The 26507-nt window shown below is 39.5% G+C and overlaps 1 protein-coding gene across 7 annotated transcripts in view; it reads right to left on the bottom strand.

Moving 5' to 3' along the window:
* The window catches only part of PSD3 (pleckstrin and Sec7 domain containing 3), a 453546-nt gene that overhangs the window by 131460 nt on the left and 295579 nt on the right, over nt 1–26507 (bottom strand). For 5 of the 7 annotated variants that reach the window (XM_087418635.1, XM_087418634.1, XM_087418638.1 and 2 more), the window contains one exon: nt 18116–18286. The exons of the other annotated variants lie outside the window; for them this stretch is intronic. In XM_087418635.1, the coding sequence (XP_087274761.1) occupies nt 18116–18286 (171 nt within the window). The remainder of the gene's footprint in view (nt 1–18115; nt 18287–26507) is intronic. 7 annotated transcript variants of the gene reach the window in all.

Here is a 26507-nt window from a genome sequence, read left to right as displayed (position 1 = left end):
CTCACACTAATGCAATACTCTAAACTTTTACTAATGTAAGTATATATTCATTCATTCACTCATTCATTTTGAGGGTAAGCTTGGTCAATAAGGTGTCATAAGTATTTATACAGAACACACTCCTCCTAAAGTGCCTTTTCTACACCTTACAATTGCCTTCCATCTGAGTGGCCGCTGTGTCTTAGGGAAACTTTCTTAAATATGCTAGTACAAATAACACTATTCCAAATGTAAGCAAACTTTAAAAACTAAATAACCACTAAGTTATTTTTTTTAATTGAGGTATAATTGACATATAACTTTATATTAGTTTCAGGTATGCAACATAATGATTCAATATTTGTAGTAAGTTCCTTGTTGAGCAAAAATTTTAAGTAGAAAGAATTTTTCCCCTTGTTAAAACTGTCAATACATCCATCAACATAATAAAGTCATATATGACAAGCCCACAAGCTAAAATCATACGCAATGGTGAAAAGCTGAAAGCTTGTCCTCTAAGGTCAGGAACAAGACAAGGGTGCCCACTCTCACCACGCTTATTCAACACAGTACTGGAAGTCCACGCCAGAGCAATTAGGCAAGAAAAAGAAATAAAAGGCATCCAAATTGGAAAAGAAGTAAAACTATTTGCAGATGACATGATATTATATACAGAAAACTCTAAAGATTCCACCAAAAAACTGTTAGAACTAATAAAAGAATTCAGTAAAGTTGCAGGAGACACAGTCAATATACAAAATCTGTTGCATTTCTGTACATTAATAATGAACTATCAGAAAGAGAAATTAAGAAAACAAACCCATTTACAAATAAGCAAAAAGAATAAAACACCTAGGAATAAATTTAATCAAGGAGGTAAAATATCTGTACACTGAAAACTACAAGATGTTGAAAGAAATTGAGGAAGACACAAATAAATGGAAAGATATTCTGTGCTCATTGACTGGAAGAATTAATATTGTTAAAATGTCCATAGTACCCAAAGCAATCTACAAAGTCAATGCAATTCCTATCAAAATTCTAATGGCATTTTTCACAGAAACAGAACAAACAATCCTAAAATTTGTATGGAACCACAAAAGACCCCGAATAGCCAAATCAATCTTGAGAAAGAAGAACAAAGCTGGAGGCATCACACTTCCTGATTTCAAACTATACTACAAAGCTATGTAATCAAAACAGTATGGTATTGGTATAAAAAAAGACACATAGATTAATGGAACAGAACAGAGAGGCTAGAAATAAACCCACACATATATGGTCAATTAACTTACAACAAAGGAAGCAAGAACACACATTGAGGAAAGGACAGTCTCTTCAATAAATGGTGTTGGGAAAACCGGACAGCCACATGCAAAATAATAAAAATGGACCCCTATCTTAAACTACACACAAAAAATTAACTCAAAATGGATTAAAGATTTGAATATAAGACCTGAAACCTTAAAACTCCTAGGAAAAAACAGATGGTAGGCTCCTTGACATCAGTCTTGGTGATAATTTTTTGGATTTGACACCAAAAGCAAAGGCAACAAAGTGAAATAAACAAGTGGGACTACATCAAAATAAAAAGCTTCTGCACAGCAAGGGAAACCATCAACAGAATGAAAAGGCAACCTACAGAACGGGAGAAAATATTTGTAAATCATATATGTGATAAGGGGTTAATATCCAAAATATATAAAGAACTCATACAAGTCAACAGTAAAAAAACATTACATAAAAAATAGGCAGACAATAGATATTTTTCCAAAGAAGACATACAGATGGTCAACAGGTACCTGAAAAGATGCTCAACTTCACTAATCATCAGGGAAATGCAAATCAAAACCACAATGAGATATCACCTCGCATTTGCTAGAATGGCTATTATAACAAAGACAAGAGATAACAAATGCTGGCAAAGATTTGCAGAAAAGGCAACCCTTGTGCACTGCTGGTGAGAGTGTAAATTGTTGCAGCCACCATGGAAAACAGTATGAAGAAGCCTCAAAAAATTAAAACTAGAACTACCACATGATCCAGCTATTTCACTTCTGGGTATTTACCTGAAGAAAACAAACACACTAACTCGAAAATATATATACACCCCCATGTTCACTGCAGAATTATTTACAACAGCCAAGATATGGAAATAACCTAAGTGTCTATCAATGGATGAATGGTTAAAAAAGAGTGGTGTATATATACAATGGAATATTAATCAGCCATAAAAAAAGAATGAAATCTTGCCATATGCGACAACACAGATGGACCTAGCAGATATTATGCTAAGTGAAATAAGTCAGACAGAGAAAGACAAATACCGTATAATCTCACTAACACGTGGAATCTAAAACAGAAACAAAAACCAAAAAGGCAGAGAAAAATCAGCTCACAGAGAACAGATTGGAGGTTGCCAGAAGGGCAGGGGTGGGAGTGGGAGAAATAGGTGAAAGAGGTCAAAAGGTACAAACTTTCAGTTATAAATAAATAAGCCATGGGAATGTAACATACAGCATAGTAACTACAGCAAATAATACTGTATTGCATATTTGAACATTGCTAAGAGAGTAGATCTTAAAAGTCCTCATCACAAGAAAAAAATTTTTTTAAACTATTTTAGCTGATGAGTGTTAACTAGACTTATCGTGGTGATCATTTCACAATGTATACAAATACTGAATCACTATGTTGTACATCTGAAACTCATATAATGTTATATGTCAATTACACCTCAATAAAAAATGTAAACATATTCTAATGAATTGGTTGAATATCAAGTCCAAATGCTGGTCCAATATCAAAAAACAAATTGAGACTCAAATATCTAGAGAAGCAGACAGGAAACATAAGAGTCAAGACAACCAAGAAAGACTCCAGGGGTTAGGGAAGCTCAATCTGGAGGGGCAGCTAATACTCAGCTGCAGCCTGATTTCAACCAGGAGAGAATGCAAAGTCACTACTGCTAGCTCTTATTATTTTTCAGAAGCAGCCAGAAGTACAAATTATTCAAGGCTCACAAATTTTCAAGTGTGGCAACAAAAACCACTGCTGGCCAGACAAAACACATCTGTTGTCCAATAGGACACAGGTTTTGAAACTCTGAATAGAATGATGTGATTAGAAAACTGTAGAGAAGAAACAATGAGAATCGCTGAATAGATACAGCAAAACTTCCTGGTTTAAGATCTAGCGATTTAAACTTCTGAGTATTAAACTTCTGAATATCTGAATAAAGTTTCACTTGGTGAGATTTCTATAACTTTATAATGATGTTCTAGCCATGTCTCAATAGCTGCTACTTCACCAATGATAAGAGGATAGCTTCTACGAGGCCACACTATGTGAGGCACTGTGCCAAGAGATTTATTTTCACTTAATCTCATTGGATCTTCACAGCAAGTATATGAGAGAGGTATTATTATCTCCACTTCAGAAATGATATATCTAATGCTTATAAACGTTGAGTAACCTGCCAAAGGTCATAGAGCAGATCCAGGGATCTGAAGACAGGTCTATCCGAAGCCAAAGCCAGCGCTTTTAACTGCCCTAATCATGACACAATACACAAACACACACACATGTTTTAAACTAATATAAATAGACTGAGTGATAAATTTTGCAACTTTGATAAATGCTTTGTTGTTAAAAAAACTTACTAGAAATCAGAGTTTACGAAGTTAAAAAACAATGATATCCACATTCTTTCCTCTGCGAACTGATGATCAGTAGCTCAAATTCTCCTTTAACACGTAATTGAATCTTCATAATCTGTCCACTCCAACTGCCTACATGGTATACCTTGCTCAATTCATATTTATTGTATTACTCTATTGTACAATAAACATAAGAAATATTTTATCATAACATACGCTGATATGTCAGGGTAAAGTATTTTTTATTACTACTAGACAAAGATAAGAATGCATTTTTTTCTATAATAGCATAGTATACTAAAAGTACTTATACTAGAATAGTATATTTTATAACTACTAGAAGACTATAATTTATGTTTGTAACACGAATAGTATAGTATAACAATTGTAACACTTGTAACACTATAGTATAAATAAATCTCTCAAAACTATTCACTCCTTCATTCATATGATTCAGTCAGCAAATGTGTCCTTAGTCTCTATTACCTGTCAGGTGGTCAAATATTAATATGGGCACTGAAAGTCCAGTGGTGAACAATGTAAACATAGAACTTAGATTTAGTGGGGGTGGAAACAGACAATAAAGGAATAAGAAAACAAAGAGATAAAAGATGATTCCATCACTTCTGGTAGGCTACCAGATAATTATTAAAAGGTAATTAAGATAAGGTAACTCAAAAGAGTAGCTTTAGACTGGATGGTCAAAAGAGCCTCTCTACAAGGAAATTGAAGGTATGAGAGTCCAGGAGCAGCCACGCAAAGGTGAAGGGAAAGAGCATTGAGCAGCTCCTTGGCATAACAGAGCTTGGTGGGTCTGAGAAACAGAAACAAGGCCAGTGTAGCTAGAGCATGGTGGGCCTTGAGTGTTGTGTGTGATAAAGGCAATAGGTAGACATGTCACGTAGGGCTTTTTGACTAGAAAACAAGGGTTTATTCTGCGTGTGTCGGGCAACGACTGGAGGATTTTAAGCAGGAAAGTGACCTAGTGTAATTCATGTTCTTAAAGGTCGTCCTGGCTGCTGTGTGGAGAAAGGATTAGAAGAGAGCAAGGAAAGTGGCAGCAAGACTGGTGGTATATGGGTGAAACATGAAGTGACTAGGACAGGGGCAATGGCAGTGGCAGATTTGGAAGGTGTCCGACTATGTTCCTAAACTATGGGAGAAGAGTGACCCATTTTCACACATCTCAAACAAATAAAAACTTGGGTGAGAGTTTCAACAGCAGCAAAAGAGATATATTGCTATCCATTAGTATTTAAAGTCATTTATCCGAAAAATGAGGTAGCTATATTAGAATATATTGTGAAAGGAAAAAAGGTAAGGTACAAAATAATGTTTGATATGTTTCCATCTTGTGAAAAAAATGTGTGTGTGTGTGTATACAGCCATGTGGCGTATAATGACGTTTCGGTCAACGATGGACCACCATAAGATTAGTACCATATACTCTAGCTGTGTAGTAGGCTATAGCATCTAAGTTTGTGTAAGTACACTCGATGATGTTCGCACGACGACAAAATTGCCTAACAATGCATTTCTCAGAACACATCCCTATAGTTAAGCAATGCATGACTATGTATATTTGCACACATAGAAAGAATGTTTCTGAAAGGATACAGAAGAAACCATTGACAGTGACTGCCTTTGGAGAGGGCAACTGGGGGAATGGGTGGGAGAGAGAATTTTCAATGTATAATCGTCTATATTATTTAAAGGTTTACCACACCATGCATGCATTACTTCTCCAACTAAGAATCTAGATGGTAGATTTTAAACTCCTTACATGTGATCACATCTCCTGCCTTTCTTTAGTACTCACAATGCCTCATAAATTGTCTTGACCATAGCACGTGTTTTCAAAAAACATTGTTGAGAAGACAAGGAAGGACCTCAGTGATAACGACTCTAATACTACAATTATGATGGGAGGTACCAAACATAGAAAAAAGAACAATGGACTAGAAATCAGTAGACTTGCATCAAACCTGCCTCTTCCATCAGCTGTGTGCCCTTAGGTCACTAACACTAATCTTTGATTACGTCATCGTAAAGACAGTTTAACAACACCTACCTCACAGAATCGTGAAGATGAAATGAAACCATCACTAGGAAAACACTTGTACTCTGTAAAATGACACACAAATAAAAGGTACTACTGTTGTTACAGCCAGTCTACTCCTGTCTGCCTCAGAATTTACAGAACACTTGAACGTAAACATCCAGAATCCACCCATTCCATTCCCCTTAGCCAATCAATGTGCCATGCCAGTCATATGCTGGGCATGGGGAGAATCACTTATTTTGAATCAAACTGGCCGTTTGGCATCATGGATAAATTATGCCAACAACTAACTTTTACTGAGCAGTTAACAAGTGCCATGATCTGTTCCTAAGGCTGCACATGTATTACCTGATTTACTCTTCACCACCACCCATGGGCATTATTCCCATTTTACAGATGAGGAAATGGGGTGCAGATAGGTTAAGTAAAGTATTATTAAGTGCCAGATCTCAAAAAGGAATCATAGGCAGTTTGATTCCAAAGCCTTTTTTAATTTTTTCCTTAAAAAAAGGAAAAAATTCACTTTCTGTCTCCTCTTCCTGGTACACGAGCTAGCCCCCGCTATATAATTTTCCCTCCAAAATTTGGAAGGACAAGAGTACACAGTCGCTGACCACTCAGACTACTGTACTATTCTCTCAAGGATCTTAGAATTTGGCACAGAACTGCAGCCTGGCTGTCTCACACCATTTCACAGCTGGAGCACTGTCTGTTTTAGGAGATGCCAGGCCGGATGTATGACAAGTGAAAGAACACCCTCCACACGGCTGACATTTTTTGAGTGCTACTACATGCCAGGCTCTGGGCTGAGCGCTTATTCGCATTATTTAATTTAACCCTCTACAACCTATGAAGTAAGCATGATTTACTCCACTGGTCTCAAAGCTGGGGATTAGGCAGATTGCTACTTGCTGCAGGTTGTAGGCTGCCAGATCAAATGCAGAATGCCCAGTTAAATGTGAACTTTAGATAAACAATGAATAACTTTTTTTTTAGCATAAGTATGCCCCCAAATTTTGCATGAGACATATTTATACTAAACCTTATTCATTATTTATCTGAAATTCAAATTTAACTGGGTGTTCTGTATTTTTATGTGCTAAATCTAGCAAACTCTATCCTAGAGTGACAGTTATTAGTCAGTGGCAAAGTGGGAACTCAGACACAGGATTATCTGACTCCAGAGCCCATGTTTTTATTCACAACTTTACACTTTCTTCTTTGTCCTTCCCCAAATGGACTTGCCATGACTACATCAAAACCATCCAGGAAGAGGATGTGTATCCCAGGCAGAAGAGGTATTCTCATTGAAGTATATAGATGGGAAGATTGCAACATGTATTCTGAAAGGACTCTCATCTTCAAACCACTAGTTTAAAAACTAGTGTCGAAAAACATTATGTAGATTTGATTTAATGTCGCAATCCTTAAAGCCTGAGAGCTTGGGGAAAGTTAGTGTAATTATGGTCTTAGTGAATCACTGCCTTCTTCCATATGACTTAACATTAAGTTTCAAAGTATTCCCCAGCATATGAAACTATTCTCTGACCAGTGTAAAACACCATGATTTCCAAATTCACTGTGTTCATTTATTGTCATTTCCTGATTTTGCTTTTAATTCTCTACCCTAATCCTCTGGCACTGTAATTTATTTACCAAAAACTTGTCTGGATTTGGACAGCTAAGCCATGCTTTTGAAAAATACAACAATAACCAATATTTTCAAAGAGGATTTTGGATTGTACTTGCCATAATCTGCTGTTAGACCCTCTTGTTGGTAAGCCTTACTTGTTTTGAAGTGGCAGGCACACACCATAATAAAAGATGCTTCATAATTTTAGAACTTAAGGAAAACATAAATTCCAACTGACCTTGTAAATTATGTGCAGTATTTTTTAACTACCAGAGAAAAATGATCAATTATATTTAATGATTATGGACATGATGATAAATTTAATGTACACAGTTAAAAAACTGTTTGCTGGGTAACATGCCGAGATCTTTTTATAAATGGCTTGTAAAAAATGATCCCTAGGGGACTGTGACATTTAGAGAGAACACCAGGCATGCCATTTATTTTCCATCATTTCCAAGCATTAGACAAAGCAACGAAGACAAACCAAATGGAAATAGATTTTATTCAAAACAGTCAATACAGCCAAATTAAATAATCTAATCCAGTGGCTACCAGGCTTTTGGATTTCATAAACAGGAAAATTTTCAAAAGAGGTTTGGGAACCCACATAGAATTGCCAGTTTTTCATTTTGCCAAGTGAGGAAATAAACAAAACACTATCTACTATTGCCATCATTCCATAAAAATAAGTAACAATGACAATCTCAAAATAAAGGACTGTTTCCCAAGAAAAGACCAGTCTTTCACTAACATTTTCACTATAGACTGAAAACTTGAACAGCAACCAGCAGCAGAACACGCTCTTGGTGTCTTAACTGCTAGAATACAGTGCCCGGAAAAAGGCTAATTTTTAAAAAGAAGTCTCTGTTATTTGGTGTTTACTAAACACAAAGTTAATTAAGATACATAAACCATTGCAGTCACTGAAAATTATTCCAGTCTCATACGTACCTACAGATATATGCTCTCTATTTTCCTTGCTTTTATCAAGGCAATACATGTATATCATTTTTATAATCAAAAATTACTAAAAGGCATATAATGAATATAACAACCCCTTGATCTACTTCTGATTCTTGCTGCCCAGAAGTCACCTCTTTCAACTTCCTTTTGGTTTTTCTATTTTCAATATAAACTATTGACTTTCAACCATGGAACTCTAGGAAAAGAGCAGAGCACTTAGCTCTCTTCTCTCTCACACACACACACACACACGCACGCGCGCACGCACACACACACGGCTCGCTCTTGCTCTCTCCCCTCTCCCACCCTCAGTCCTTACACTAAAATTATATCACAATCACAATTTAGAGGTACATCAATTTTCAATGCCTATAGTATTATGACTGTAGCTATAATTCATTCCTGAGCTGTGTGTGCACTATGCTAAATTTGCTTTTTTGTGAACTTTTTGTTTTCCCTAGAGTTAATCATAACCTCATTTCATTGTTGTTTGCTTTGTTTTCTAAGAGCCTATCTCTAATTCATCTCCACACTCTCCAACAGAAATGAGAATCCCTCTCCATATGGCCCAACGCTTCACGCATTCTCTCAGTGACACTGTTGGGAGCATCCTTGGCATCCTCTGTTCGCCCACTCTAATCTAAACTGGCTGTTTTCTGTCTCCTGCATAGCTGCTGTCCTAGGGCTCCCCTTTACCATAATCCTGCGGATGGCCTCTGCCTCTCTGCTGTAGATTTCCTGTTTACTGGACATCATGCCTTCTCTTCTTCACGTAACTGACAAAAGGTACATGGGTGAGGAGAGAGGGAAGAAACCGCCCACTGTGAAATGTGTGTACTTTTCACTTAATCCCGCTATTTTCAATGTGGGAATCTCACTACTGGCCTCAACTGAGCCTGATTTCCTAAGTCAAAAGGCTCTGGGTTAATCTCCCCAGAGAGGAGTTGCAGAAGATGGGGAAACAAGGTCCCTTGGCCATACAAAGTAGGGAAGGGCACCTAGAGGTTCCTGTTACTAATTTTAGAAGCTTTAAAGGGATCTTTCTGCTTGGCCCGCTGCTTTCAGAGGTAGCCAGTGCCTCCAACTCCCAGGCCTTTCCTGTGTTTTGTGGGGAAAATCAGCGCCCTCTCTCTTTGGCTTCCAGGTCTGCAGGCACTTGGGTTCCAGCTTTCCCTGGGGTGCTAAAACAGTTAACAAGTCTATATGCTTTTCATCTTGCAGGTTTTGTTGGCATCTTGAGGGCATCCTGTCACGTTGTCTGTGTCCTTGAAGATCTATGAGTTCTACTGTCATTTCAGAGGGTTTACGAAGGCATAGAGATAAAAGCATGTTGTTATCTTAAACTTTAAGAGTTATGCTTTATTTTTTTTTTGTGAGGAGTTATCAGCCCTGAGCTAACATCCATGCCAATCCTCCTCTTTTTGCTGAGGAAGACCGGCTCTGAGCTAACATCTATTGCCAATCCTCCTCCTTTTTTTTTCCCCCCAAAGCCCCAGTAGATAGTTGCATGTCATAGTTGCACATCCTACTAGTTGCTGTATGTGGGACGTGGCCTCAGCGTGGCCGGAGAAGTGGTGCCTCGGTGCACGCCCGGGATCCGAACCCGGGCCGCCAGTAGCAGAGTGCGCGCACTTAACCACTAAGCCACGGGGCTGGCCCCAAGAGTTATGCTTTTGCAGCAAATAAATACCTCTTTAATCATGGCCTCAGAAATCACAGCAGGGGGTTGATGAGGCATACAAAAATCCCCTCAAAACAATGTCCAATCATAATAAAAGTATTCTGGAGAGCCTTTCTATTTTACCTGTTTTTAAAAAAGTGTTCTGAGGAAGAGAACTGTCATAAATCAGCATTTACTAGTACTTTATCAGTTCCTGTAAGTGACAGGAAAGGGCTGCTTCTCTCAAAGCACTTCCTTGTACCTGTCCGCCTATTAGGTCTAGCTAGTTAGGTAGACCCCAACCCTTCTGGTTTACTTATGCTGGGAAGTCTTAGCAGAAAACTCTAATAAGAAGCTCGATAGGAATTCATTCCGTTGTCATGAGCTGCTGGGCTCCAGGGTCTAGAGAAGGCCCTGCTGCTTGCTGTAAACACCTTGGCATGCCCCAGTGGGGTTCTCAGTTGTAGAGCTGAAGCTGACCCCACTAAATTGCACTCAGGTGCAAGAAGGAGATTATCATGTCTGGGATAACTATATAATCTTATTTGATTTACTGGAATCAAATAAAAACTTGGCTTGCCAGATTTGAAAATGGTGATAACAAGTATACCGATATCTCCAGCTGCCTTGGGTACGGTCTCACATTCTAACATTTAACTGCAGGCTACAACCAGTGTCATGTCATGAGATGAGTCAGGCTATGAAGAGAGGGCCTCAGCCAGCACTTTCTTAAAAATTTCAACACGAAGCATTCTAAGTAATCTACTTAGAAAACCAAATTCCACTGAAATCAGATGACCTGTGTGCACAAACAGTACACTAAATGTTGTACCATTAGAACGTGGTACACCGGATTTTTAAAAAGTAATGAAAAGTGATCTGCTTGAAAGATAAGATAATGCTCAAAAATCTTAATTAAAATCAAACATAGAAGAGCAACTCCCATGATAAATTACTGAGGAGGAGCTACCTTGCCCAGCTACTCATGGTCTCTGCATCATCATTTACTTATGGATAAGTAAATAAAAAACATTCTTCAAAACTCTCCTATTAGACCCTAAACTGAATGCAACCCCTGAATTCTAAACCAGGCAACCAGGCGTGATCTAACAAGAGGCTGCAGTAAAGGAAAGGCATCATCCTGGACAATACAGCACATCTGGTTGCCATGCATATTCCCACACAAGAGCTCCTGAAGGTTAACTTCAGGTTATCATGACGCTACTAACCTCCCTGGATCTTCAACAAAGACTATCTTAAAAATGCAAGTATTTCTTTCTCCCTTAACTCTCATCTTAACAACATTTCATAGATTTTTCTTTTTCCCTTCCCTTGATTCTGACAAGCATATTATACTAGCTTGCCAGGAATGATGGTGTGGACCAGCATTTTCTTTACAATGTTCCAATACTGCATGGAAGCTCTGAACCTCTGCTCTAGGACACTGTCATTGGAAGAATGTGCTCAGATACAAAGGCATAGGTATAGCAGAGCAAGAACACACACAGTAAGACACTGGGAGTTATTGCAGAGATGCTCAAACCAAGCATAATAGCACCAGCACTTCAATCAAGTGAAAATGGGTAGTGTGACAGTGAAGATCTGCTTTTAATTACATTCAAGGGTCAACAAGTGTCATCCCATGAGGAGCACAGTTTGCTCAACATCCTAAATAATCATTTGTACATTCTGAAAAAAAAAGGTATTAATTTATGTGAAAGTACTGGCAGGATCTGAAAAATTCAGAAGCAAGATGGAGTGGAGGGGAGAAGCTAGGGGTTGGAGAAGAATCCAAAAAAAAAAAACAAACCCAACAACAAAAACCAATATAACTGTGTACGCTTTATAACTTAAAAATAAAACCAAAGGTAGTGAAAGCTTTTATTTTGCAGCAAGGCTGACTCAAGTCTTAAAAGGGTTAAACAGCTGTTGATAATGATGTAGTAGTCTGCAGAACTACTTTCTAGAAGGGATCAGGTCTCTTCTTAAGATCCTTTGCATAGGGCCGGCCCCATGGCTTAGCGGTTAAGTGTGCGCGCTCCGCTACTGGCGGCCCAGGTTCGGATCCCGGGCGCGCACCGAGGCACCACTTCTCCGGCCATGCTGAGGCCGCGTCCCACATACAGCAACTAGAAGGATGTGCAACTATGACAGACAACTATCTACTGGGGCTTTGGGGGGGGAAAAAAAGGATGGAGGATTGGGAATAGATGTTAGCTCAGAGCTGGTCTTCCTCAGCAAAAAGGAGGATTAGCATGGATGTTAGCTCAGGGCTGATCTTCCTCACAAAATAAATAAATAAATAAAAAGTAAAAAGACCCTTGCGTAAAGATAACATCAAAATGTGTTCGTTTGTCAGAATCATATCTGAGAAAACAGCACAACTTCTTAGAACACAAGAAGTGACTGCAGTGGGAAGACAGTCAAGTGAATAAAATAAAAATGGAGTTCTGGAGATAAGATTGTTTTTATCTTTGCACTACCAGACTCACTTTGTGCAAGACACCTCCTCCCTGACACTCTGATGTGCCAGGGTTATAACTAGTACAGAGAGATGTTCTTGATATTCTGACTCCAATAATTTAAATCTACTGTCTTTCTGAAGGGATCCAGCTGAAGGATAAATTTACGAGGTTAAAAGATATTTTGCTTCAATTTAAGAATAAAAAAGACATTTGCAGGAAAATCTTCAAATTATGACTAAGCATTTCCCCCATATTAAATGAAATACACATTTTTGAATAGGCAGACATAAAGGACCCATTGACCAGAATCTCCTTCCCAGGCTCTAGCCTGAGTCTAAAGAACAAAAGCCATCAAGTAAAGAATGACAACAATCTGCAAACCTCTCATGGAAAACTTCAGGTTGCAAAGGGGCATTGTAACGATTTCTTCAAGGTTCCTTTGTGTATAGATTTGATTCACAGAGGGAGAAATGATTACCATTTATCTAACAATGCTGAAGAAATAACAAGCAAAGTCTATGTAAAATGGAGAGAATGAAGTTGATGGAGCCTTTCACCACTTACTGCAACATGTTTTACAAAGCAATGAATTAGGCACTCCCATTTTTCTTTAACATGTTTATGGTTAACATCTCCTAGCACAGGAAGAGCTTTATTCAAAATATATATAAAACTCACCTTCCCTGAATCTAGCTCAGTCTTTAGATTCCTTTTACAGAGGAAATAACCCCCACCAACCTCCGCAAGAGTTCTAAAATTAACATTGCTCAGAACAAAGATATGATTTTATCAACCCCTGCATTTTACAGATGAGTCTCCAGGAGGAAAAATGACTTGTCTAGGCACACATGGCTGATTAGTGAGCAAAACCCAGGCAAGGCCCCAGGATGCAGCACCCTGGCACAGAGAGCACACGGCCAATGCTTTCATTTCACATCACCCAAAGTACCAGGGGTTTTACTCTGATATTTCACTGTTGGAGAAATGGGTTTCTTTGCCATACTACTAAATAATAGCTTTAAACAGTTCATTTAAATCCGAATGATAACCAACTGGAGAATTCTTGGTTTAATCTCTAGCCTCATACTATTCTTCAAAAAATGCCTCAAAGAGTCAACCATGCATGTTATATTCATCCACAACAACATAAGGAAACAAAAGTAGTGGGTTAAGATTTCTCCCATCTATAATGTATAATGTAGTTTGGCAAGAGACAGGGAAGGAAAAAGTTATATTATTGTAGGGGAGCAGAATCTGCCACCCTAAAATGTGTCTCTTTAACTTGAGGATTATTTTGGGCTGATTTTTTTTTTTTTTAATAATTTTTATTTATTTATTTATTTTCCCCCCAAAGCCCCAGTAGATAGTTGTATGTCATAGCTGCACATCCTTCTAGTTGCTGTATGTGGGACGCGGCCCCAGCATGGCCGGAGAAGCGGTGCGTCCGTGTGTGCCTGGGATCCGAACCCGGGCCCCGAACCCAGGCCGCCAGCCCCGGAGGGCTCGCACTTAACTGCCAAGCCACGGGGCTGGCCCTGGGCTGATTATTTTTAAGAACAAAAGACTCGGGAAGAAACTTTGACGTGCCCCCTAACTCCCTAAAAGAATTTAAGATAGAAGGCCTGTTCCAGGAAAGAGCTCTCACCACAGATAACTATAGTATAATATGAACTAGGTGTTCTAGACAGGGAGGAACCTAGCAAGTCCCCTTTGATCAAAGTCCTCTCCATGTCCCACTGTCTCTGCAAGGCAGGGTAAACTTTCGTTTACCAAACATTTGCTTTTCCATCTCCACGTGAATTGCCTTCCTCCCCTTTGAAGTCCCAAACCACTACCCCCAACATCCTCTTCTGTCTTTAACTAAAGATGGTATTTAGGACGGTGGCTTTGGCCATTTTGGTGAGTTATTCGGTTTTCCTGGGTTTCTCCCATGCACATGTTATTAAACTTTGACTTTCTCCTGTTATTCTATTTCATGTCAATTTAATTCTTAGACCAGCCAGAACCTAGAAGAGTAGAGGAAAATTTCTTCCTCCCCTACATTATCAACATGAACTTCTACGGATTTATGTTTTAAACCTATAGTTGACTTACTCAAGTTAAAAACTAAGCAATACCAAAATAATTTATATTTGAGGTATAACTAGATCCAAAGGAGAAATGTGAAAATGTTTGGCAGAACTGAGATTTAATCAACATCTTTTTATACTGCACACACCAAATTCCGGAGTATTCACCCTTTAGGAAATTGATTCCAAAATGTTCCTTCTGTCCAAGGCAGAGCAAGCAGCTGGGCCTGCCGCAGGAAGGTCTGCACTGCCCCCTCCTGGCCAGGGGTCTCAGCGGTCACTCTTTCAGTATCAGCCCCTGAACTCGTAAATAGCTTACATCCAAGTCAGACCTAATTCATACATTTTAAGAATAAATGCGTTCACCACAAAATGCATAAATATTCTTCTAAAACCTATTGACATTTGTGTCCTGCTCATCTTATCTGCTTCAGAATTTCATGTAAACAAGGTTATCTAGAAAAGCTCAAAGCCACACTCTATCCAGAGGTTTAAAGAATAAGATTTAAAATATCTTGAAGAAAAAAAAAGGCCACACAGACAATTGAGTTTTAAAGAAAATAACATGTAGATTGTATTTCAGTAGTATAAATAATATTCTTTAGACCGTCAATATGAATCACAAAATATTAGAAAATTCAATTTTTTTAATTTAAAATGATTAGGCCAAGGAAAGCTTTTAAGATATTTTGTGAAAATCAAGGGCAAAAGTATCAAATCCTTTCAGAAGTCCTTTAACACCTGCTTCAAGTGAAGAACAAAAATGAATAAACCAGATAAAAAGTGAGGACTACGGATGGATCAATATTTAAATAAACTATTATGTGTTTAATGGACAACCAAACAGAAGTTAGAAAAACGAAAAAATGAAAGCTTCCAAGGAATACAACAGCTTACAACTCTCTGAAAAGGCAACAATTATTACATCTATTCCAGAAAGAGCCCGAGTTCCAGAGTGATAAAAATTAAATCCCGGGAGCACATCACAAGTTAACAGTACCTTATCCTTTCTTCTAATCATTAGATTAGACATCTTGCATTTTGGATGAAGAGTTAGATAATCAAAAAGTGTTATTTACATGATTAGCAGGAAGAAACACTGATTTGATTTTAAGTGCTAAAAAAGTACCAGTAGATATAAGAATGCTGAATGAGAATTCCCATTATTAACCCCTGGAGTAAAATGTGTACACTGTGGACAGGTATATGTGTTGATATATATTTATACATGTCTGAATTATAATATAATTCAATTCACTATATTTAGGGTACAAGCCTACAGTATTATTCAATTTACTTCATTCAAAAATAGTTAGTGAAAGATTAAGTCCAATCTATCTAATTTCCTATTCTCATGATTTTCTATCAGCCACTTCTGGTATTCAATTTTAAAAGACTACATAATCCTATAAATATATCTCCTGTGAGATACTGGGAACTTGGATACATTCTTTTTTTTGTGTGTGTGAGGTAGATCAGCCCTGAGCTAACATCCATGCTAATCCTCTTCTTTTTGCTGAGGAAGACCAGCTCTGAGCTAACATCTATTGCCAATCCTCCTCCCTTTTCTTCCCCAAAGCCCCAGCAGATAGCTGTATGTCATAGTTGCACATCCTTCTAGTTGCTGTATGTGGGACACGGCCTGGGCATGGCCGGGGAAGCGGTGCGTCGGTGCGCGCCCGGGATCCGAACCCGGGCTGCCAGTAGCAGAGCGCCCGCACTTAACCGCAAAGCCACGGGGCCGGCCCTGGATACATTCTTGACTACACACTCCAGAACTTAGAGACCACATATGCCCCCAAAAAAATAATTAAAAAAAAAACTGACTACAACCTCCAAAGTACCATTGATGGCCTACTGATTACAATTCTACCAGGGGTCTTTTATACTGTTCACTCCTTGCAATGTTTCAAAAAAAATGCTTGCCTTTCTCTTGCATAGATGTGTATTAAATAAGAGAGCCTGTGCTGTGCAACAGAGAAGATAGCAGAGAGTCTTTTCCTTTGGCATCTATGCTAGATTCCAACATTACAGTAGACAACCACAACTCTGGGTGAATAGACTATTATTACAATGCTTAAATTATCATTGAAATTATCATTGAGATTGGTAGTAGTTGATGATCACCTGTTAATTTCCTTTATGGCTTTGACTGCATACTGTGGGTATAATCCACATTAAAACAAAATCTGAAGATGCTTCTTAGCGTTCTTAATAAAAGCCAATTTTAGAGCCACGTTGAGAATCACATACATGCCTACATACATTGAGTTATTTAACAATGTAATAAGCCATCCAGGTCTGTCTCAGCAGGAGACAGCAGTCATCACACCACATGGGCTCTCAGAACAGTTTCAGCAGAAACCAATACATCCCCATGCAGGTCACATTAATAGGACTGTGAAGACACATGTTTCTCCCTAAAGCTACAGCTTTTTAAAAAATACTGTGGAGGACAGAGCTACATCTGAAGACATTCTAGCTAGAAAATTTGCTAATGATTGATGGGGTTAAATCCCACTGTGTCATAATCTAAGGGGGTGGATAGGAAGCCAACATGTTTCTTAAAGTCACACTAAGGTATTTTGCCCCCTTCCTGCTACCCCTGCCATATTTTGAGGAGAACTTGTTATTACCAAAGTCTTTCAATAACGTAAATGTCATAGAAAGGGACTCGGAGGGTGAAAGCCTAATGTCACTCTCAGCAGGTCTGGATACACAACCCTTGAGAAGACTGAAATGACAATGAGAACCAACTCCTGAAGCTTCTTCTACACATTATCAAACCTCTGAATCTCCATCATAATCATCTACATCTCCAGCCCTAGAGTTCTGTGATCCTATGATTCTATTATTCCATTTTTAAACCTGTGGAGTGGGAGTGTTTCTGAGTACCCTGCTCACACAGATGGTGGTGGGAAGCATCTCAAGAATATGTTGCATGTAGTAAATGCCCATTTCACGACTTAATCTCTCTCCTCACATTTCATACAAACAGAGACTATATTATCCCACAGACAGTCACAAAAAGACAAGTGGTTAATGGCAGTACAGCATCAGCACACATGTGAGGAACATGAAAGAAGAAATTCTTCCCAATTATATACACCTGAGGCTAATGACTCTGAACAAGACACGCACGTAGTATTATAGGACCAGGTCACTACTGTCCATCAGCTCCACATATTGGGGGGAGAGCAGGGGAGGGAGGGCAAGAGAAATTAACTGAACGATAAAATCATACACAGTCTCTGTATTCCTGATGTTCTAAAAATACACTGCACTGACAAATCATTTGTCAAGGCAACCTTTCCGAGACTGAAAACGAGATCAATTTGCCAACCAGCACTTTCCCACAATCATCTCATTTTGAGCACTGCTTCACCCTCCTCTTCCACAAACTGGCTCTTTACAAAACTGACCCACGCCATAGCCATCTGTGTGTCTGGAGTTCAGATACCATCCCTTCACCTGACCTCACCTGATTATCTTAGAGCCATTTTATACACCTCACTTTCTCATTTCTCAGTCTGTCATTGCACATCAGATGCTGCCAGAGACTGTATCAAATTGTGTTAACCTAACATATGACTGTCAATGTGGTAATAGGGTATTTCTTTACCTTGGTCTCCTTAGCAGAAAACTCGGAGGAGTTGGAAATTTTCATCGACTTTGACCGGTGGGACTGCCGCCGGATAGAATCCTCCCGGGAGTATTTCACGGAACCTGAGGTCCTCACCCGCACCTTGCCGGTACTCTGAACACTGTTCACGCCAATCATTTTGAAGGTTGACTGGAGAAGAGGTTTGCAGAAATAAAAAGGCACTTTCCAACTGCTGCAAGACTCGAATGCTGGAGGAACTCTGTGGGTTGTGCCTGAGCAGCTTGGAGTGCCTGATCCGCATTAGCTTAAGAAACACCAGGCAGCCTCCCCCAGCATCTTCAACTACCCTGTTCACAGCGAGTCTGATTGTTCCAGGCACGGCTCACGTCACTGGCTGCGAAGAGGAAAAAAATGCAATCCCACCCCTCCTACTCGTCTCTCTTTTACACACACACACACACACACACACACACATACACATTCACACACTGGAACAAATGGCAACTGGCCAGGCAAGCAATTCATTAACATTCCAAATAGCAACACTATTTCTCTTGTGATATTGTGAAGCAAGCTCATTAATGTCAACAACAAAATAGAGATACCACAAATAGGTCTCGAGTAATCTGTTAGGTACCATGTGGGGTGGAAACAGAGAGAAATTCCCAAAAGGAAAAAAAATTACCGATGGGCATCAAAAGGCTCCATCAATTACAGGCTAGTAAAAGGAAGGAGCCACAAAGGCAGACAATGGTCATTTACTTTCCTCTCTCTCCTGTTCCAGGCCACACATTCCAATTATATTGCTTTCTGAAGAATTCAGTGTCTTATGGCCCTAGACTCCTACAGCCAGATATTTAAACAGGAATTGTGTCAGCTCACATGAGAAATCCAGAATAAAGATGGTATGCTACCTCCCTATCATACCGAAAAGTTAAAAAAAAATTGGTCAGTTAGCACATGTTAACTTTAAATATGGCTTAGAGTGAGATCAATAAAGCCAACTCTGATCAATAAGGAGCAAGAAGCTTTTCCAAGAGCTATAAATGCTCTGTCAGTATTACAAGAACACATGCAACCTTCCAAGCAAGAATTACAAATTGGAGATCATTAGAAGACCAGATAATGTTAGTTCCTGATGCATGAAGTTAGTGTGGAGTATAATACTCAGGATTGCAATGCCTCACTTATCTGGCATCCCAGGGGCAGAGAGGGTCAGCCACATAAGCCTCTAGATAAAAGAGGTTTTAGTGATGATATAAATAACAACATTTAAAAGCAGGCTGTAAAATGCCAATTTGGGAAGAGGGTGCTGCCTCAACCAATCCCACTCCTCAAGTCTGACCTTTTCTTTGATGACTCAGGATGACAAACTGAGTCTAGTATATGGGCTTGGGGTTTTGTTTCCCCCGTACAGCAGGGGCTTCCTCCCGCCCTCCTCTAGACTCCGTCCCTCTCCATCTCCTACCTCAGAAGGACCTGATGCTTCAACTCTGCTATGAGCAAAACGAAGACATTAACTAATCTTTGCAGACTTTTGTCTAAAAATAATAAATAGGTTTCTCCTCTTCTTTAGGAATACATTGAGTTTACAGTCTATGACATCATTTTGGCTACTCTGAGGTAAATTTTCCTCTCTTCCCAGGTAATTTGAAGCTACTGAGTAACTGTCCTTTAAAGTAAATTTTTAAAAAAATTCTGTAGTGACTTTATACTTTACAAAGCATGTTCCAAAGACATAAAAAGTGGTGTACTCTAATATTATGATAAAGTTTATCATTTAGAATATGCATAATTCTAACTTAAGCATATGATGATTCTATAGGCAAATATCTCCATTGAACACAAGTAAGCCTGAGTTAGAACACACAAAAAAACTAAGAGCAGAGCCAAGATAAAAATTCAAAAAGTACTGGGTAAGAGACATGAGATCCTGCCTCAGGGTGGTTATAAATACAGAGCACTGGTTCAAAAGAACACGTCTTTTGGATATTTGCCAGTCACCATAATGAGGAGTTAGAATACATCTCCTGATGAATTTAATTTCCTTTTCTCCACCAAAAAGTTTACATAAAAAGAATGAAAACTATGTGCTAGCATGTACAGAAATGGAATCTGATCTACAACTTGGTTTCCGGGCAGTTTAGCAGAAATATGCTATCTTTACCCAAATATGTTTTCTTTATGCAAAGACTGCTCAACTGGCATTATTATTCCTGTAATATCATTACCAATTACAATTTTCATCTGTTTAACACCTTATACCTTACAGAAGTAACATGTGTTACCTCATTTCGATTCTCAACTGGACGATGTCATGAGGTGGGCTGAGGAAATATTACAGTCCCACTTGACAGATGAGAGAAGTGAGTTCAGAAGGCTATGACAGAGGCAGCATTCCAATCCTCATTCTAGGCCATGCCACAAACCACACTGTCTTCCGCAGACTAGGGCTGTTTACGTTGTCCTTTACTTTCTAAGCCTGGAATGAACCTTTCTGCAAGTCAGGGAAAGAAAAGGCTTCCTCTGCCCCTCCCTATATTCTCTGTTCCAATCAAACTTATATCTGGACAGAGAAGGCAACCACACGATGCCTCCAGTAGTCTAAGAATTAACAACAGAGGATGCCTATAACATACCTGAGTATGTCCTCAAGAGGTGTGTGAAGAAGCTGGCAGGACACCTAGCACTCAGGGCCCCTTGGTGCTCTGGCCTCATCCTACCAACCTCAACTTGATCCCCACTACTTCCCAATACCACTGTCTCTTTCAGTCAGGCCTTTCTCTTCATTCCCTGTTAATATATTGGACTGTAGCTTCCACTCAACCTGCACGTGAAACACGAGCTCGCCTCCCTTCTGGAGCTTTCCAGAATTACTCCCCATGTGCTGTCCTCCTGCCTGGAACCCTGCTGCTCTATTCCAGTCCTCCATATAGCTAGCTTCTCATCATTCAGGGTTCAGCTCGAATGTCACCTTTTCCAAGGGGCTTTCTCTGGCCAGCCCTCCTAAAATAGCCCCCACCCTCCACCTGACCCGGTCCTTCTCCATCAGAACTGCTCCCTCGTCTTCCTGGCACGCACTGCTGTCTGAAGCCATCTGCACCACAGAGCCTACACCAGTATCTGGTGGACAGCAGGAGCTCAATGACTATTTGTCAAATAAACAAACTCCCAAATGTACAGGAAGCTTCCCTTCTCTACTGTATTTCACGTCATTAACCTTCTTTTTAAGAAAATTCAGCATAATTTTTCTGAAAAATGAATAAGGTTAATACACAATGAATTTCTTTCCTAATGGTACAAAACAGCATGGAGTGAAATTAAATTTCCTTCCCACATCAGTTTCCCAGTCCCTCTGCCCAGAAACAAGCACTGCTACAAGCACTACTACCAGTTTCTTAAGGCTCCTTCAAGAGAGAATCCATCCATGCACACTGTATGTGTGTCCTTTCTCTTCTTATGGGCTATAAATGACAGCATAATCTATATTCTTTGTTTCTTGCTTTTCTGCCTTATCATCACGATCATTCTACATCAGCACACATAAAGCTACCTCACTCTTGTTAATAGCTGCATAGTATTCCAGTGCATAGATTTATCATATGTTATCAAGGTCTTATTATTGGACATTTAGATTACAATCTTTACTACCATAAATAAAGATGCAGTGACTATGCCTGCAATATACCAGATCTTAAATAACATTTAAACAATATGGTTTTCTGAACAAGTCTTATTTTCCTCCTCCTACGTTTACTTCAAATCACCCACAGTCATAGTGTTAGGTACATACGGGGTTCACAAATAGATTCAGTATGAAATATTCCCTTCAAAGACATATTGGACGGCCCCGTCCTACTCCATCCTGCTCTGGAAGGGCTTGATCGTTTTTAGCCGTTAGCCAGCCTGCACATAGAAAGCCCCCTTACCGTAAAATAAAGATAGGCCTCCTGGAGAGCAGCAGCTGGTTAAAAGTACAAAATAACTTTCCATAAAGCTTTAGCCGAAAATAAGGTGACTTCCATATAAAATAGAAATTGTAGGAGAAATTTAATTATGCAAATTAAATTAACTGGAAGGCTGGGAATCGGTACTTGATCTTCTGATGCTTTCTCTGACTGAAGACAGTTTAGTACATATGCCCTAAAAAGGCTTCCAACAAGTGTCCCAGTTCATGGTCAACAGAAAAACGCTCTAAATCTCTCAAGAGGCAGAGTCCCAGAGAAATTAATTCAATTTAATACATTGTTCATGTGTGCCTACTAGGTTCCAGGTGCTGGGGATATATACAACACCTGTACAATAAGGCCCCTAACTTTAGGCAGCTCACATTCAGTTGGGGGTGGGGGTAGAAAAAACAGGAAATTCTATTGCCATAATTATAATGGTGAATACCTTTGGGATACCAATGAACTGAAGAGCTGCAAACCCCAAATGAAATAGACAGGAGAACATCAACGGTATCTAGACAGATGCTTCCTTCCTTTCTAAGAAAATGTCATGGAACCATTAGCAGGAAAAGCTGAAGATTGAGTTATGAACTCTGGAGAGAAGCCCAAGTGGTAACGAATTCTAAACACAACTGTCCAGAGGTGCAATTAACACAACACAGGGAGCGCTGGGGAGGAGAGAGAGGCGTGAGGTGGCGAGAAAAACCAGCTTCCGTTTTTTTCAGAACAGAATGGTGGATGCACCAGTCACTTAATGTACAAAGCTCTCGTGGCTCTCCCTGGGTTCTTTAGATCACACCGGCTTGTGGGAAACAGAGTCAAGGGACAGACTGCTGACCAGGGAGACACAGGTCAGGGGCTCGCTGAGGCTTTCTGGCCATGATTGTCACACGGCCCAACATCGTCAAGAGTTGGTGCTACTGTCATAAAGGCGTCAGTGAGTGATTTCTTTTCTAGGTGACCCATCTAGACTTAACCTCATTGGTAGAGTTAGAAGGACATTAGAAAAGAATCACCTTCAATCTCTTCATTTTATAGATGAAGTTTCCTGAGACTCAGAAACATGAAGTGACTTGTCCAGGATCTCACAACTAATCAGTGACAGAACTGAGACTTGTGCCCAGGTTTCCTAACTTCCAATAGACATTGTTTTTCTCCTATGCTATTTGCTTCTTGAAAGCTAAACATTCATGGCCACACATCTTTTCAGACTGCAATAAGGCTTTAAATGGTTACCTCGAAATGGAAAATTCAATATGGGGAGACTCATTCAGAAGTGAAGTGAAGGCCAGCCACTCATATAATAGCTGCAGACTTGAAAAATCAGCTCCACCAATAGCTTAGGAACAGTCTTGGGATCCAAAAAAATATGTGACAGCTTCTGTCCCTGACGTGCAGGAGTGAGGTATGGATGTATCCTTCCATTCTCTGGGTACTAGTCCTTTCCATACAGCGACATGACTGCAAAAGAGTTAACCCTCTAGAGAACAGTATCTACTCTACTATAGTCATTGAGAGTAAATAAAAACAACAAATGATTTTACATAATAAAAATAGATGAATTAGATAAAAACATATCCTTGCTTTATTTTTCCTGCCTTCTTCCAGACTTTCTCAGCTGATACTTTTCTAGTCTGGGGACCCATTTTGACCCCAGCAGATCGTGGCAGCCTGGATTCTCCTAGTGCTCTACACCCCCGGACTAGATCCTGATCCCCAGGTAGCCCAGCCCCACAGACCTCAGGTAGGCTCCCCAGCCTGACATCTGTGTTATGAGTCTGAACTGGAACCCTGTGGCCATGTGTCACCAATCTACCACTTTAATAGATTGGACACACCTCACAGACTACTTTCCAAAATAGGATGCAGACAATTTCTCCCAGAAAAGACACTGGACCTGCTCTCTGGTCCCTTTATGCTTCAATCCCAGCCTAATGAGCAAGTTTCACAGCCTCTTGCCTTTGTCCACTGACAGTTTCCGTAGAGGTCTGATAATGCTTATCTTTAGCCATCTCAGCTGGACAAAAAGTGAAAAGTTTTGTCTAGCAATAGGGCTACGAATTTCTTTGGTTCATAAGTCATTATATAGAATTTAAATTAAGCCCAATTTTAATGAACACTCACTGTCTTCAGTTGGAAGTCAAAACCTTTAATTGTCAACCTATGAGGACATGCTACCTCGCTCTAGCATCCCCAGGCTTGCCTGTACTATCACACACTTTAGTTCCATCTGTTCCTCAAACATACAAAGCAAAAGGATGAGGAAAAAATCTTTAAATAGAACCTTCTTACATTTAAAATTAAATAACATTCTTGAGGGGAAAAAAAACACCCTGTAAGCGTGAAATAGTTTCAAACTTGAAAAAAACATCATTTTCCCCTCATAAACCAAATCTAGTCATGTAAGATGTTTAGACAAGGGGCATATCTCAGATTTCCTATTTAGAAGTACAGGAAATACAGAATGAAGACTGCATCTGTGTGTTCGTAAGACATAATTCTGTTTAACTGACATTGTCACGTTCAGCTCAGACCTTTTCAAACTACCACATGAAAAAGAAACAAAATCTTGTCTTAAAGTTACTAGGCCCTCTGGAGGGGTAGAAAAATCTGTCATGTATACTTGAGAAACCATAAATTCTTCTTTCTGTGCGTCAAGAAGGTATTCTTCATCCTACTCGAAAATACATACAAAATACAAATACAGAAACAGTATCATTTCAGAGCCCCAAAAGCTGTTCTTCCAGTTAGTAAATCAGTAATTACAGAGGGGATGGTAAGTGCTGAGAAAATATTCTGTTCCAGAAGCTAATACAATAAGCCCACCCATAACAATCTCTTGGTAACATTTGGTGTCAATTCAACAAGTGTTCCCTAAGTGTCTGACGCACGCCGGGCACAGTGTCCAGGAGGAAACAAAACAGTCAAAGGTCGCCACCCTTGAGGAGATTCACACCAAAGACAAACCATTCTCTGAGTAAGAAACAACACCAACCAAAGTCCATGATCTAACTTGCATTTTTTCCCAAAGAAGATGATTTGTACGTAGAAAGCCCTACTTTCACTTACCAGAAAGTCCTCTGAAACCACAAAATTTCATTTTCCATTTCTTTGATCAGTTTGCTTGGTAGTTTGGGACACTTACTTACCAGTTTCTATCAGTCCTTACTAATTTCAAGTCATATTTAATCTCACCATAAATGGTCGCCACCTGGTGCTCCATAAGAGCACCCGTAAACTCTGCAGTGCCAAGGACAGGACACCTGTCTCATTCTGTCACCGCTGCCATTTCCCTCATTCACTGTTAGGCACTAGGAACAGAATATTAAACAACACGAGACAGATGCCTGCTCCCATTGAGCTTACATTGAGATAGACAGGAATCAAAGAATCATTAATTAGTAAATAATCAAATAATCCCACAAGCAAATGTAAAATAGTAACTGTGCCACTGCTATGAGGGGCAGCACGAGGTACTCTGAGAAGCTCCAACAGGTTCTGACCTGGTCTTAAGAAGTCTAGGAAGCCTTCCCTGAGGAAAGCAGGAAGTGACGCTGAGATGGGATCTGAAGGATGAAGAGGAAAGAGAGGAAACAGTCTAAGCAACTGTAGCATAAGAGCAGTAGCACTGGTTATGTCAGTCACAAAAAGAGCTGCAAAAACTGTTTATTTGGGGACATTTTCTTTTTCCAAACTTATCCTCGGCTTTCATTTTCAAAAGGACAGTAAAGCAAACTGCCCACACTACATAGATATTATTTTAACTTCTCACTCAGCAAGGTCTCCCCAAAATTCCAATCAAAGAAAAGAATGGAGCACAGAGAGTTAGGAACAATACAATTCCTGTAATACCAGCGCTGTGTTCTGGGCTTCCCAAGGCCATTTCCAGGGAAGATGGTCAAGGTGGGAGTTTGGACTGGCACCAGCTCACCCTCAAGTAAACTCTTGAAGGGTTTAGAAAAATCTTGGAGCAAATTCAGAAGTCTAGTCCATTCTGAAATAGGTAAAGGCTAGACTACACATGTCACAGGGTATCAGATGATTAACTTCTCAAACTGAGCCAGGCTTTTTGAAGTTTGGAGGAGACAGGGCTGTTTCAAACACATTTCTCCCAACCTGCTGGTTATATTACTGCTACCCCCCAAATGAGCCCTTAACAACATCTGTAGGGTTTCCATGGAACCAGACTAGCTGGAAATGTGCAACCTTCAAAAAAACCAACCAACTAAACAAAACCAACAGATTTCTATTTAATACTCTCTGCCTTATCCAAATTTCAATGTGGCCAAGACCATAACTGTGGCTTCTATGAGGTTAATAGCACTTAAGGTGGTGGTAAAATACAATGACTATGAACCAAACAGACCTGTGGTCACATCTCGGCTTTGTCACTGACTGGATGTATAACTTTGGGAAAGTTACTTACATTTTCTAAATCTCAATAAAAAACAGGGAAACAT

Source organism: Ceratotherium simum, chromosome 28 (genome assembly GCF_057802395.1).
Source record: "Ceratotherium simum simum isolate JZ-2026a chromosome 28, ASM5780239v1, whole genome shotgun sequence".
In the NCBI taxonomy this organism is placed as follows: Eukaryota; Metazoa; Chordata; class Mammalia; order Perissodactyla; family Rhinocerotidae; genus Ceratotherium; species Ceratotherium simum.
This window is presented reverse-complemented; position numbering and strand designations above follow the sequence as displayed.